General features: G+C 33.9%; 1 protein-coding gene across 1 annotated transcript; it reads left to right on the top strand.

The window, feature by feature from the left end:
- Positions 1 to 6,513: 6,513 nt before the first annotated feature.
- LOC136031666 (neurotrophin 1-like) lies at positions 6,514 to 12,650 on the top strand. Its single transcript, XM_065711340.1, has 3 exons — positions 6,514 to 6,662; positions 9,697 to 9,968; positions 12,074 to 12,650. The coding sequence occupies exons 1-3, from the start codon at positions 6,633 to 6,635 to the stop codon at positions 12,411 to 12,413; spliced, it is 642 nt and encodes a 213-aa protein (XP_065567412.1). The 5' UTR covers positions 6,514 to 6,632; the 3' UTR covers positions 12,414 to 12,650.
- The last annotated feature ends 573 nt before the right edge of the window (positions 12,651 to 13,223 follow it).

Here is a 13,223-nt window from a genome sequence, read left to right as displayed (position 1 = left end):
ACAATTCTCCCCCTGCGGAAACTCCCCTGCAGCAAGTTCCCTCCAAAAATCTCCAAATGTTTCCAAATGACAAATTTTAGATTTAACTAAGGGGCAAATTGCATAGCTTTTAGCTCTTTCCCCAGGGTCTGCGAGAGATCAAGTTATCCCCAGGGACATAGTTACTGAATATTTCAACTATACCCAATCGAATGACTATCTTGTAATTTTCATCGGCTGTCTTTGGAGAAAAAGGGACGTGGGGGGGACTAGTTGCCCTCCAATCTTTTTGGTTGCGCAAAAAGGGTACTTGAACTTTTAATTTCCATTGGGATGAGTCGTCTACCTAAGTTCTATGACTCTTGGTTCGATACGGATACGATCACTCTGAGAAAAAGAAAAGTAAACACGCATCTATAATCTTTCTTCCGACAAAAAATTCAAAATTCCACATTTTTTTTTTATAGGATCCTCAAACCTCCATTATAGGATTATCTAATATGCTGAATCCAATTGTGCCATTTTCATGAAGATTAGTTGACTGTTTAGGGGCATTTCATCCCTTTTTGAAAGTCAGGCGAATTAATGAAATTTTTAAAATTAGGCGTTTAATTTCTTACGAGCAGCATTAAACTTGATGAATTCTATATATTTGGGATCGTCATAAAAAAAACTGATTATCTTGGTGCAATAAATTGTTATCAGATCCTTTGTTATCAGATCCTTTGTTATCAGATCCTTTGTTATCCTTTTTTTTTTAGAATTTTGGTTACTTTTGTTTTGAGTCGCTCCTTTTTAAAGTTGGTTACTACGTACTGTTTTATTCCAAATGTGTAAAATTTTTCAAGCATAAACTACCTAATCGAAAGTTAAAAGCCTGAAAAAACTTGATCTGGACGAAAAACATATCTAAGTGAAAACTATACAAATAAATTAAATATATCAGAAAATCCAACTGCAGTGGTTTTTAGCCTTCATTTCAGTGACAGATCCAGTAGGGGTGCGGGGGGTGCCCCCCTTAATTAGTGGTGGATAAGTGGTTGGGACCGCTTGCTGTGGTTTGGGTTGGAACGAAAGTTTTTTAATTGGTTTTTAATAGTTGAGTTTTTAATAAGATTTTAATTATTAAGATTGTTTCTTTTTGCAAACAAGTTTGAAACAAGATTTCAGTTACTTTGTGCCGCCTCTGTTAGATTTTACTATTGACGCATACTGCCAAAAAGAATTTAATTAAATTTAAGTTTATCAAGGGAATCTGTCCGTATTACCACAAAAGCCAACTGGGAGGCAAAAATCTTCATTTCGTAATAACAGGGAGGGGGAATTTAAAATCCTAACTTCTTTCGGCTGTCAAAATGATATTTCAGGATTTTGCTGTCACAACAGGGCTGAAAAGCAAAATATTTACTTCTTTTTACTGTCAAAAATTTGTTTTCGAGTCTCGCTATGGTACTGAGGTGAACTTTTTGGTTTTTTGGGTTTAGCTTTTTTTGCTAAGCGCGGCGGTATTTACAACATTGTTGTTTTTTAGGGGATTTGTATAATATAAAGTAAATGTATGAAAATTGCAAAAATAATTAATTTAAGTTTTGGATTTTGGTGAGTAAATGGTGGCGATTCTATTGCCTTTTCATCTAATTAAAGCTCTGCATTATATGACATATCACCTCCTCTGTTCGTCCTAAACATTAAAATAAAGGCCAAACTCTTAAGAACTTTAAGAAAGGTACGTATAAGTAAGAACTAGGTATATGAGTTAAATACTTGTTCAAAGGTCTGAGTAATTATTTAGGAAGAATAGATTTTCAAAAAATTGTTTATAAAAGAAGGCAAATAATTATTTTTTTTTTATCTAGCTGGTATAGATGTGTCTCTGAACTTTCAGTTTGAATTGGTGGAATGGCATCGATTATGCTTCAAACATTTACTAATCCAATCATATTTCCACAATTAGTGGCTTATAAATCAAAATTTTTAGAGGAAGTTTCTCACTTAATACTAAATCTGAGTCAAATTTCAAATTTTATTTGTGTGCTCAGCAGGCACATCGAGATTTAAACGTTTGAATTGAATGTCTGAAAATCCCAAGATTAAAAAAAAATAATTGAAAATATCCATAGATTGAAACCCTGAGAATTTAAATCGCCAATCTATGCCTATCAAATACAAAGACAATAAACACATAATTATTTGTTTTTTAAAGAGCATTTTGACTCATATACTTAGTTTGAAGCACATACCTACAAATATCTTTATTAGAGTTCATATTTTTCTGAAGATTTTGTTCTTCATTCGAAAATTTTTTAGAATGAATAGAAGAGGAAATAATACTATCATAGTTACTAAGTGATGCCACAAAGTTAGGCAACATGCAAAATAGTTTGACCTATACAAATTGTCACAAAGAGTAGCTGATCCCAAAAGATGGTTCAAGACCTTTTTTTTTACAATAAAAAACTTAACTCACTCGCTATAGTGGTCAGAAATACAAAGACCAAAAAATATGCAGAAAACATTAAATATCATAATTTTCTTATAGATGGTGAACAGCTTTTTATTTTATTTTTTATGGTGGAGGGGAGGTTTATAACTTACCTTTTTTGTATCAATATTCTTATACCATTTTAATTTCAGCAGATTTATTAGAACTTTAACCCTCGCCAGATTTTAGATTAAATTTACGACCATTTCCACTACATACCTACGACACATAATTGTCGAGGTTCCCTTTAAACTGCGAGTATTTCTTTGTTCGCAAGTTTATGGAAGCAACCTATTATATCCCCCCCTAAAGAAAATCCTTGATCTCCCCAGCTTCATTTACCGTGAATGTACAAATGACTTTTTTCAAACAGTTCATGGTAACGAACTGTAGTAAGGAGCGACCCGGCTCAATAGTAACCAAAACTCTAAAGAATTGAATTTTGATATCAATAGCTACATCAAAAGAATCGCATTTTAATGCTGATTTTAAATATATAAGTTTCATCAAGTTTAGTCCAACCCATCAAAAGTTACGAGCCTGAGAAAATTTGCCTTATTTATGAAAATAGGGGGAAACACCCCCTAAAATGAAAATCACACCATCAGATTCAGCGTATCAGAGAACCCTACTGTAGAAGTTTCAAGCTCCTATCTACAAAAATGTGGAATTTTGTATTTTTTGCCAGAAGACAAATCACGGGTGCGTGTTTATTTGTTTGTTTTTTTGTTTTTTTTTTCCCCAGGGGTCATCGTATCGACCAAGTGGTCCTAGAATGTCGCAAGAGGGCTCATTCTAACGGAAATGAAAAGTTCTAGTGCCCTTTTTAAGTGAACAAAAAATTTGGAGGGCATCTAGGCCCCCTCCCATGCTCATTTTTTTCCCAAAGTCAACGGTTCAAAATTTTGAGATAGCCATTTTGTTCAGCATAGTCGAAAACCATAATAACTATGTCTTTGGGGATGACTTACTCCCCCACAATCCCTGGGGGAGGGGCTGCAAGTTACAAACTTTGACCAGTGTTTACATATAGTAATGGTTATTGGGAAGTGTACAGACGTTTTCAGGGGGATTTTATTTTATTTGGGTGTGGGGCTGAGGAGAGGGGGCTATGTTGGAGGATCTCTCCTTGGAGGAATCTGTCATGGGGGAAGAAAAATTCAATGAAAAGGGCGCAGGATTCTCTAGCATTACTATAAGAAAACAATGAAAAATAAACATGAAAACGTTTTTTCAAATGAAAGGAAGAAGTAGCATTGAAACTTAAAACGAACAGAGATTATTACGCATATGAGGGGTTCTAAAAATACTTTAGCATAAAGAGCGAGGTATTTAGGAGGAGATAAATACCTTGCTCTTTATGCTAAAGTATTTTTAGTAATTTCAACTATTTATTCTACGGCCTTTCTGATTCAGGGGTCATTCTTAAAGAATTGGGACAAAACTTACGATTTAGTGTAAAGAGCGAGGTATTAACGAGGGTACAAACCCCCTCGTATACATAATAAAAATATAAGGTTATGAAAGTTTGTTACGTAAGTTAATTCTTAAGTTACGCATATTTTTTACTAATAAAAACGTTTATAAAACCCGTTAATAAAAACCCCTTATTTCTCAAAATCATCTGATCAAAACTAAGAGAAAGCCATTTAGCCAAAAAAGGAATTAATATGCAAATTTCATTTTAATAATTTATGTGCGGAGAGCCAAAACCAAACATGCATTAATTCAAAAACGTTCAGAAATTAAATAAAAAAAAACTAATTTTTTTAGCTGAAAGTAAGGAGCGACATTAAAACTTAAAACGAACAGAAATTACTCCGTATATGAAATGGGTTGTCCCCTCCGCAATCCCTCGCTCTTTACGCTAAAGTTTGACTTTTTGCCACAATTCTACTTTTTAAAACAATTAAAAGCTTTAGCGTAAAGAGCGAGGGATTGCGGAGGGGACAACCCATTTCATATACGGAGTAATTTCTGTTCGTTTTAAGCTTTAATGTCGCTCCTTACTTTCAGCTAAAAAAATTAGTTTTTTTTTTACTTAATTTATTAGAAGGATGACCATTAATGCGTGTTAATTTATTTGTTTGTTTGTTCGTTCTTTATCCTATATGTGACCGTATTTAATTAATGGCTCTAGAACATTAGGAGAGAATTCATCCAGGGAATTCAGAGGGAGCCAGGCTGTAAGGAATTTGGATATGCTGAAGTCTTATGTCTAGTCTAAAGATGATTTTGGTTTCGAATAATATTTCAAATTAGATTTACCACCCAAGATATTAGGGACCAGGTTTTGTATTCGAGCGAATTGCCTACTATTAAAAAATAGAAAGAAATCTTTTGAAAGCAAAAGGGTGGCCTCATATACAAATTACTCTTTCTCCGTATGCAATACACGAGTTAAGGATTTTGTATATATTCTGGCTGGGAGTCAGCTGCTTTCTGATTTAAGAGGTAAATTTTTGAAGGTAATACCCTTGAGCTACCGGAGATTCTGCAGACGAATTAAAAAGGGGCCAGGTCCCAGGTGTGTAATATGTTAATGAAGTGGTAAAGAAAGAATTGTAGCGCATGTTTTTTTTTAGGGGGGGAGGTATAATGAGAAAAATAAATTGATATATATCAATTATATAGTTATAATACATAAATAATATTGACGTTGTAAGGAAAGGAGACTAATTTAAGTTTGTGTTATTTTGTAGTTCTTGCTTTTGCCAGCAGGGAAGAGTAGAAATATGTTACAAAAGTGCGATTTGAATTTTCAAATACTGTGTTGTATGACCATGTTCGGCTCATATATATATATATATATATATATATATATATATATATATATATATATATATATATATATATATATATATATATATATATATATATATATATATATTATAAAGGTAAACGAGGGTAATTACTGAGCCTAGGGTAAAACGCTTATCCCTCCCCCCTTTCGTATTGTACCATCAAGTCGAAACATAGGAAAAGAAAAACAAATCCTGTGCAAACATATACTTCATCGGTTGTTGTTTCTTTAAAAACAGAGCAGTTCATTTTTTGTTCTGAGCTAAACGATACACAAATAAATTTTTTACTTTATTGAATTCTGAAACTGTATGTCTATTGGACTTTCAGAGTCGCTTCCAGTTTAACTGCATTCCAGTTATAAATCCTGACCCCCCCCTTTATGAATGCCTGGATATAGCCGAGGCTATTTACAACGTTTTGATGATTTTCTAGGTTTTTTATCAAATTAGTATTTTTTCGAAATATGATCAAACTGTGTTCGAGAAACAAGTTCAAAAGGTAATGCAAATCAATAAAACCTGCAAATCTTTGCGTATAGCTTTTGGTCATATCGAGGAAGAAGGGAGGGGGAATTCAAGGGGCAAGCTCTTAGGAAGTTGGTCATCCTTCGTCTACAAGACATGGCCTAGAATCAAAAATTCTAAGCGATTCAAAAAACTCATATTTGTCATTTTTGTTAATCGCTTGTATCATATTATTACGAAACACCCTAGAAATAAAAGTATTAGAATACTGTAACTACTACTAGCAACTCACTGCATCACCAAGCCACCTTAGGCCATGACTGGTTGGCCGACAAGGGGATCTTTAGAAATCCCTCATCCTTCATCTGCAGAACGTGTCCTAACAATTTCACCTTTTCTCTCATTATAGAACTAGAAATCAGACATAGAATAGGCTGTGCATACAACCTAACATAGCCTTAAAAATGGGATAAAAAGAGGCATGTATCCGAAAAAAATTACTTCTTACAAAAAATCTGGGCTTGATCTGCTTAAATCAAATTTTTTGAAGTATGTTTGTCTCGTTGACAATTTTTTTCCGCTAATTCAGTTTTTTTTTGTGCTAAAACAAGGGGTCGAATTCCTTGTCCTGGCTTTTTTTTAAGTTCAACGATATTTGCGAAAACAAAGGCTTTACTGAGTTAACCGATATTTGACCGATTTGACCGATATTTCTTTGCTTCAATTATCATTTTCCAGCGCAATTATTTCTTGAAGACGCCTATCAAAAGTCCTTGACTTCCTTAGGTTGATGAACTATGGGCGGAATATTATGATGAGTATATAAAACATCAATCTGTGAGAATAGGCTAGCAGTACAAGTCTCGATTCCTTTGACATCCTAAAAAAGATCACTTTTCAGGATGGAATTTCATTTTCACTTTCATTTTTTGGTGAGTGTCATTTCTTGTACACGTTTCTACCAAATCAAAAACCATTAGGTTCATTTTAATTTAGTCGCATTAAATACAAGTCTTAATGGTCTGTGGAGTGTGGTATAGGGCGATTTTGGGGGCTGTTTTGTGTTTTTCTTGTTAAGGGAGGGGAGGTTAAATATTGTTTTTTTTTAAATAAGAGAGAATCATTTGAAGTTTGAGTTGATTATGGTTATGTTGTGATTTTTAATGGAATATATATTTAAGTTTTTCTTGGTGCGGCAGCCCTTTTTAAAAGATGTGTTTTGGTTTTGTATGTGAAGAAAATAAATTTCTCTTTCTCTTAATGTATTGATAGTTGATATATAAGGAACTTTTTGCTATCTCCTTTCTAATATGTCACTATTCAATATTAAATAATATTTTTGATTTACCTTAGTAACTTTATTTTAGAATAGCTCAAAACTTAAATTCTACACTTCATGGCGTTGTACTTATTTTAAGTAGACTTTTTTTTTTACAAACTATATCATATATACTAAGAACCAACTCCTCCAAGCTGTTAGCTATAATAGCTGCCATATGTTCAGAAAATACTAAACAATCGACACGAGGAATAGGCAAGAACTTAAACTATAGTAATGTAAAATGTTTGTTTTAGATTTAAATTATAGTAGCAAGAGCAGTGCTGCCACGTGAATTTTTCGGCTTTAGCACTTCTTAGCACAAATTTTTGTTTGAGATAGATTTAGCTAAAATGCATTTGTTTTCTAATCTCACGCAATTCCGATATAGAAGTTAAAGATAAAGAACTGTCTTTGCAGCGCGTTTTTTTTACAATTTTTGGGAGATTTTCTAAAGACTGAAAAATCTAGCTGATTACCAAGAATGATGATACACCACCATGTGTTCCCTTGCGTAATCTTGAACCCGTTTATGCTATATATATATATATATATATATATATATATATATATATATATATATATATATATATATATATATATATATATATATATATATATATCTGTTTATATTCTTTTAAATTGTGCGTGGCACTAGTTTCTAATTTCATGCTTCCATGAGCTTCATTTTGTCAATCCCCTGAACAAAACAGTTCTCCTTTTATTTGGAGGGTGTGTGTTTCATGTAGGTTGAGAGGGGGGTAACAGCCTAAAAATTTCTGAAGGAAGAATGGAAGTTTAAAATAAAACTAGATATTACCATGTTCTATACAGCGTTTAATTTTACATTTTTTTTTTTAAAGTTACATAGTTATTTATTTCCAGTTTTTTTATATAGTGGCTTTCCTCTTTTTGAAGAGGAGACACAGCCCCACTGGTTCTTCTTCGAATGAACCATAGAGAGTACAAACTGAATTTTTTTGTAAACAAAAGGCAGAAAAAGGACGAAAAGTAGATTAACTTTTCTGAAAATTTATTTTTGCAAATGTTATCTTGGAAAACACTGCCTTTCTAATTATACATGGTATGAAACCAACTATAAAAACCAGAAAAACTTTTAATTTAAGACAACATACTTCGAAAAAAAAATAAAAAGGAATATTAATATAAATCCAAATATTTAGGCTTCACATTCTGAAGCCTTTATTATTGGAAAAAAGGCAAAACAAAAAGGAAGACCATAGGGAAACATATTAGAAAAGAGCAGAAAAAGAAGAAAAAACAGCATTTGTCTGCCGAAAAAAATGTCGTTATTCTAAGTTGCTAACTCGTTTTTGATTCGATGTTCGTTTTGAAATTTGATTTGACATTCGTTTTGACATTAGTTTTTGGCATTTTCGGCAATTGAACAGCCTCAGATTATAAAGTATACACAAATTTATTTCATCATGGTGTAGCCAAATTGGCATCGATAATCTCGTTCTGTATTCGATCGATAACTTCGTTCTGTGTTCGACAGATAAAAAGCTTTTTTTGTTCACTTTTAGATAATCATCCTTGTTCTTCAAAAAATTTTGGTAAGTTGACAAGGCAAGGAGTCAAACAATACGTTAACGTCAATGCCAAAAAACAATCTAAAAATTGAAAGTCGATAGATGTTTCTTACAGGTTAAAATAGACCATGGTTTAAAATCGACTCAAAATAAAATCTTACCGGCTTTAGCAACACGTAAGGATTCGTAAAACAGCTTGAAAGAATATTTTAGAGCCTGGAAAACATTTCAATCCAATTTTAGGAGATCTGTTTTTCATATCTATTTTTTCAGTAACATATAGTAACATATTACTTACATATTTTTTCAAATGTGACGACATATTTTTTTAGTAACATATAGGAACATGTGTATTTTTCAGAGTAATTAAGAAAAAACTATGTAACTTCAGCCAAATTAACACAGTAAATAGACGCCTCCACGATTCCTCTATCATCCACAAATTCATCTTTCATTAAATCATTATTGAAGTTCACCAACCCTTGCGCATGTACGTTTTGCCCGACACTTGAAAAAAACTCAGCAAATTTAGTCGTGATACTTATTTCATCATTAACAAATTCACCTTGAATCAGTAGCAAATTAGGTGGAGCTTCTTCCACCCTTTCAAGAACTGGACTAATATTTGTCTTCTTTAGTTTGGATAGCATGTTTTATAAGTAAACTAATTTTCGTGTAAAGGTCATTTCAGGGCATTTCAATGATTTTTTCCTTTTTTTTCCTTCTGGCATCTTTTCCTTCTTAACAAACATCACTGTACCTACTTCATAATTAATATTTTAATTTCCAAAAAATTAATATTTAATTATTAATAATTGTGTCTGTTGCCAAGTATTCTCGCTTGACTTTATTTATTTTTTTTTTAAATTACTTAACTAAGTTCTTCCTTCAAGGAGGAGCTTGTTGAAGAAATATTATAAATAGGCACAAGTTAAAAAAAAACTGCCAAAGGTGTTTCTTTAATCGAAAGTTAAACTAATCTTCAATTTAAATAAGATTATTTATCTTTTACATTTATTATTTATCATCAAATTATTATACATGTTTTATAAAAGTTCGTTCTATCTGATTTTATCGAAATCTGTATAACTCTAGATCTTTGCGCTCGGTGTTGCTGTTGCTGCAGCATCTGGGTACCAAAAACCTGCCTATAATCACGGATATAAGGCTGAACCTCATCACGAGGAATATCCTGCTCCAAAGTATGACGAGATACCTGCTTGCTCAAAAAATACAACCAAGCCTTGGTGCCTAGAAGATTCCGAATACCCAAAGTACGATGTTGAGTACGCTCTTGACTATCATTATGATGCTGTTTTGGGGCTGTACAAGGACCAAGTTGTCAACACTGAAAACTCTGTAGATACGTAAGTCATTTAGTGCTAATATCCCTTTGAATCTAGGGGGATGAGAGATAGATAGCAGTAAATTTAAAAAATCAAGTTAATTGAACTAGCTCAAATCAATTAAAAGAGGCGAAAGGGATTATATATTGGTCTTTTCGAGTTCTGCTTAGGTGATACGACTTTTTTTTTCTTAATGAACCTGAACAACAGCATCTAACTTATACGTCTATTGACAGGGCTGCCCTCTTTCTGCCACTTTGGTAGAGTTCACTCCTGCCACGCTACGCCTATCTACACTATGTATGGTACACTTCAAACTGTGGACTGCCAACTCCTTCCACGTGTGGTTCATGTTTTATTTTTTTTTTAATTAAGAAAAAAAACAGAGAAACAAAAGCTGAGAATGTTATAAAGTTTTTTGAAAATAATTAAGTTTTTTTTTTAATGTTTGTTTTATGTGGTCGCATTCAGAAAGACACTAAAGAAATGCAATAATCAATATGGTTACAGAGGTTTATAGTCCGGTTCTTTTTTTTATTATTACAGGCTTCACAGGTACCTTCTCTTGAACGTGTCAAGGAAAGGATTTTCTGGGATCACCTCTGCCGGCAAGTTATTCCATGTGGCGACCGATCGTCAGACGAAACTTGTTTTGAGATATTCTTGGTGGGGAGTACCCCGCTCAAGGTAGACTTGACGAGCTGTACTTTGGCGAGTTGATCGCAAGGGCTTTGCTCTGTCAGGAACGAGCTTCGATAGCTCCTCTGACGGAGGGTTATACACGTACTTGCAGACATAGACGCCACGTTGAAGCGTTCATGGATCAACTGTGGGGTTCTATCATGTGGCCAGAGGCTGCTGCACTACCTGCTCAATTTTGAATCCGTTGGAGCGGAGTGATGCAGCTTCTTGGTGCACCAGCGATGAGAGGACGTACACATTCCATGCAAGGTCAGATGCACGAAATGAATAGTGGCAGGATAGGCTCAACGGGGAGGAGACTTTTGCATCTTAGGGTAACTTTTGGAGCAAGAGGATCTAATTTTACTGAGATGTTCAATCTGTGAAAGATTAGAAAAGAAGTCAACTCCAAGTAGGCATAGCGTATCAACTCGTGCTGTAAGGAACAGATCTTTTTTTAATCTCCCCAGAACATGTAGAGACTTTAAAAAATGTAGTAGAATTGGTGTTTCATCCTTTTTGCATTGTATAGCTGGTTCAAAGTAAAATTAACGTTAAAAAGAACCTTAGCATCTTCATGTGGAGCAAATGTGGAGTAAATGAAAAATAATGGTTAAAATTGCTCCTCTGGCTCTTCTATTTCCTCTTTTTTCTTAACGTCGTGTAAATTTAATAAAAGTGAAAAGTGACTTATCTCACCCTTGTCAGTACTAATGCCTCGTCTTTTGTGCCAAAACCCGGAGAAAAATATTGCATAAAAAAGCTTTCTTTACCTCTCATGTCATATGATTTGCAAGAAAACAACTAGAAAGTGTGCTCAGTGTCACCTTAATCTAGCCCAAAGTATCATAGTCTACACATATATTATAAAATTATCCAGCTGTTTATACTAGTCTCGAGTAACGTGACCTCTTTTAATTGAACTGAACTTATCCATACGTAAAAAGAAGTACATGGGAAACGAGTTTCGCTCGGTGAAACGAAGGATATTTTTTCTAACCTCTTTTTCAAAAATAACTTTTATTTTTATTTTTTATTCGGCAAAACCTTTTTGTATAATAATGTTGACAAATTATTCTATATTTTCAACAATGAAATTATATTGTAATGTGCTTTTCAAAATATTTAGGACAAACACTCGTCTTTAGCAAAATTCATCGTAACTACTTCAAGTATTTCTGTCATTCACATAAAAAATCTTATTCACAAAATTAGGATCTTAAATGAATTCATGTCGTGACCTATTTAAATTTTTTTTTCTCACCTGAACATGGTAGTATGCCAATTTCAAGAAAATTCACAGATAAATTAGAGTACAAGGAAGTGCATAAAATGAAGCCTGGCTTACTTAGAATCAACGAATCTATTACTTCTATGCACAATAACAGACTATTTAAATAAATGCCTCCAATTATTCAGTTTTAGTAAAAAGAAATTTCTTATAGATTGAAGAGCGTTGAAGAAGAGACCTACCTCTGTCCCTCTGCCACCGCTTACGTCCTACCTCTTCGTGCCATTAACACCGAAGGCAAATGGAGAGTCATTGTCAACAAAGTTGAAGCTCGCTATTACAAGTTTGACCAGAATGTCCGTGTTGAAGAATGCACTGCTGAGGGTGAAAACTGCCCCCTAGTGCCACCCTGCTATGGCTCAAGGTGCCTTCAGAAGAATATCTACCACCGTTTTCTCGTCTACGATCCATATGATCAATACTTCCCATTTGCTATTGAGTCTTTCAAGCTTCCTGCTTCTTGCTCTTGCCTCCTCGAAGCTTTCCTGCATTAAACTCAGACATAGCCCCTAATTCTACGTATACTTTATTTTTTTTATTAAAATCGTGTAAATTATGATCTCTGTGATAGACTAAATTCTCAATGGGATATTATTTCTCTGCTATCCCCTTGGGATTTTGGTTAACTGGCGGTATTTCAAGAAAGCAGTGCTTAAAGTGTATATTTTTATATGTCTAATTTTTGTGAACCTCAATCAATCTCGCAGTCGATTAAAAATAGTGAATATCAATTTCTTATATAACGTTTAGTTTTGAATTCATTTAGGTCTCACCAAGTACTTCTAATCTTTGATAGCTGTTTTTTTTCTTTTTATGGCACTTGCCCGTCGGCCAAGTGCCACATAGCAATCGCAATTTCTGTCCGTCCGTCGGTCGGTCGGTCCCGGTTTTGCTAGTTCGACTAATTCCAGATAAGCTAGGACGATGAAAGTTGGCAGGCATATCAGGGATTAGACCGGATTAAAGTAGAAATAGGTTCTTCCCCTATTCGACCATCTAGGGTGGAGGGATGGTTAATTAAAAAAATTAGAAAAAATTTGGGATTTTTAACTTACGAACGGGTGATTGGATCGTATTGAAATTTGATATTTAGAAGGACCTCGTGTCTAAGAACTTATATTTGAAATCCCAATCAGATCTGGCGACATTGGTGGGAGTTGGAGGGGGAAACAGGAAATCTCGGAAAATGTTTATAGTGGAGATATCGGAATGAAACTTGGTGGGAAGAAAAAGAACAACTCCTAGATACGTTTTTCAGATAACCTGACCGGATCCACTCTCTTTGGGGGAGTTGGGAGATTTCC

This window comes from Artemia franciscana, chromosome 10, assembly GCF_032884065.1.
Source record: "Artemia franciscana chromosome 10, ASM3288406v1, whole genome shotgun sequence".
NCBI lineage: Eukaryota > Metazoa > Arthropoda > Branchiopoda > Anostraca > Artemiidae > Artemia > Artemia franciscana.
Note: the sequence above shows the minus strand (reverse complement) of the source record. Positions and strands in the feature narration are given on the sequence as shown.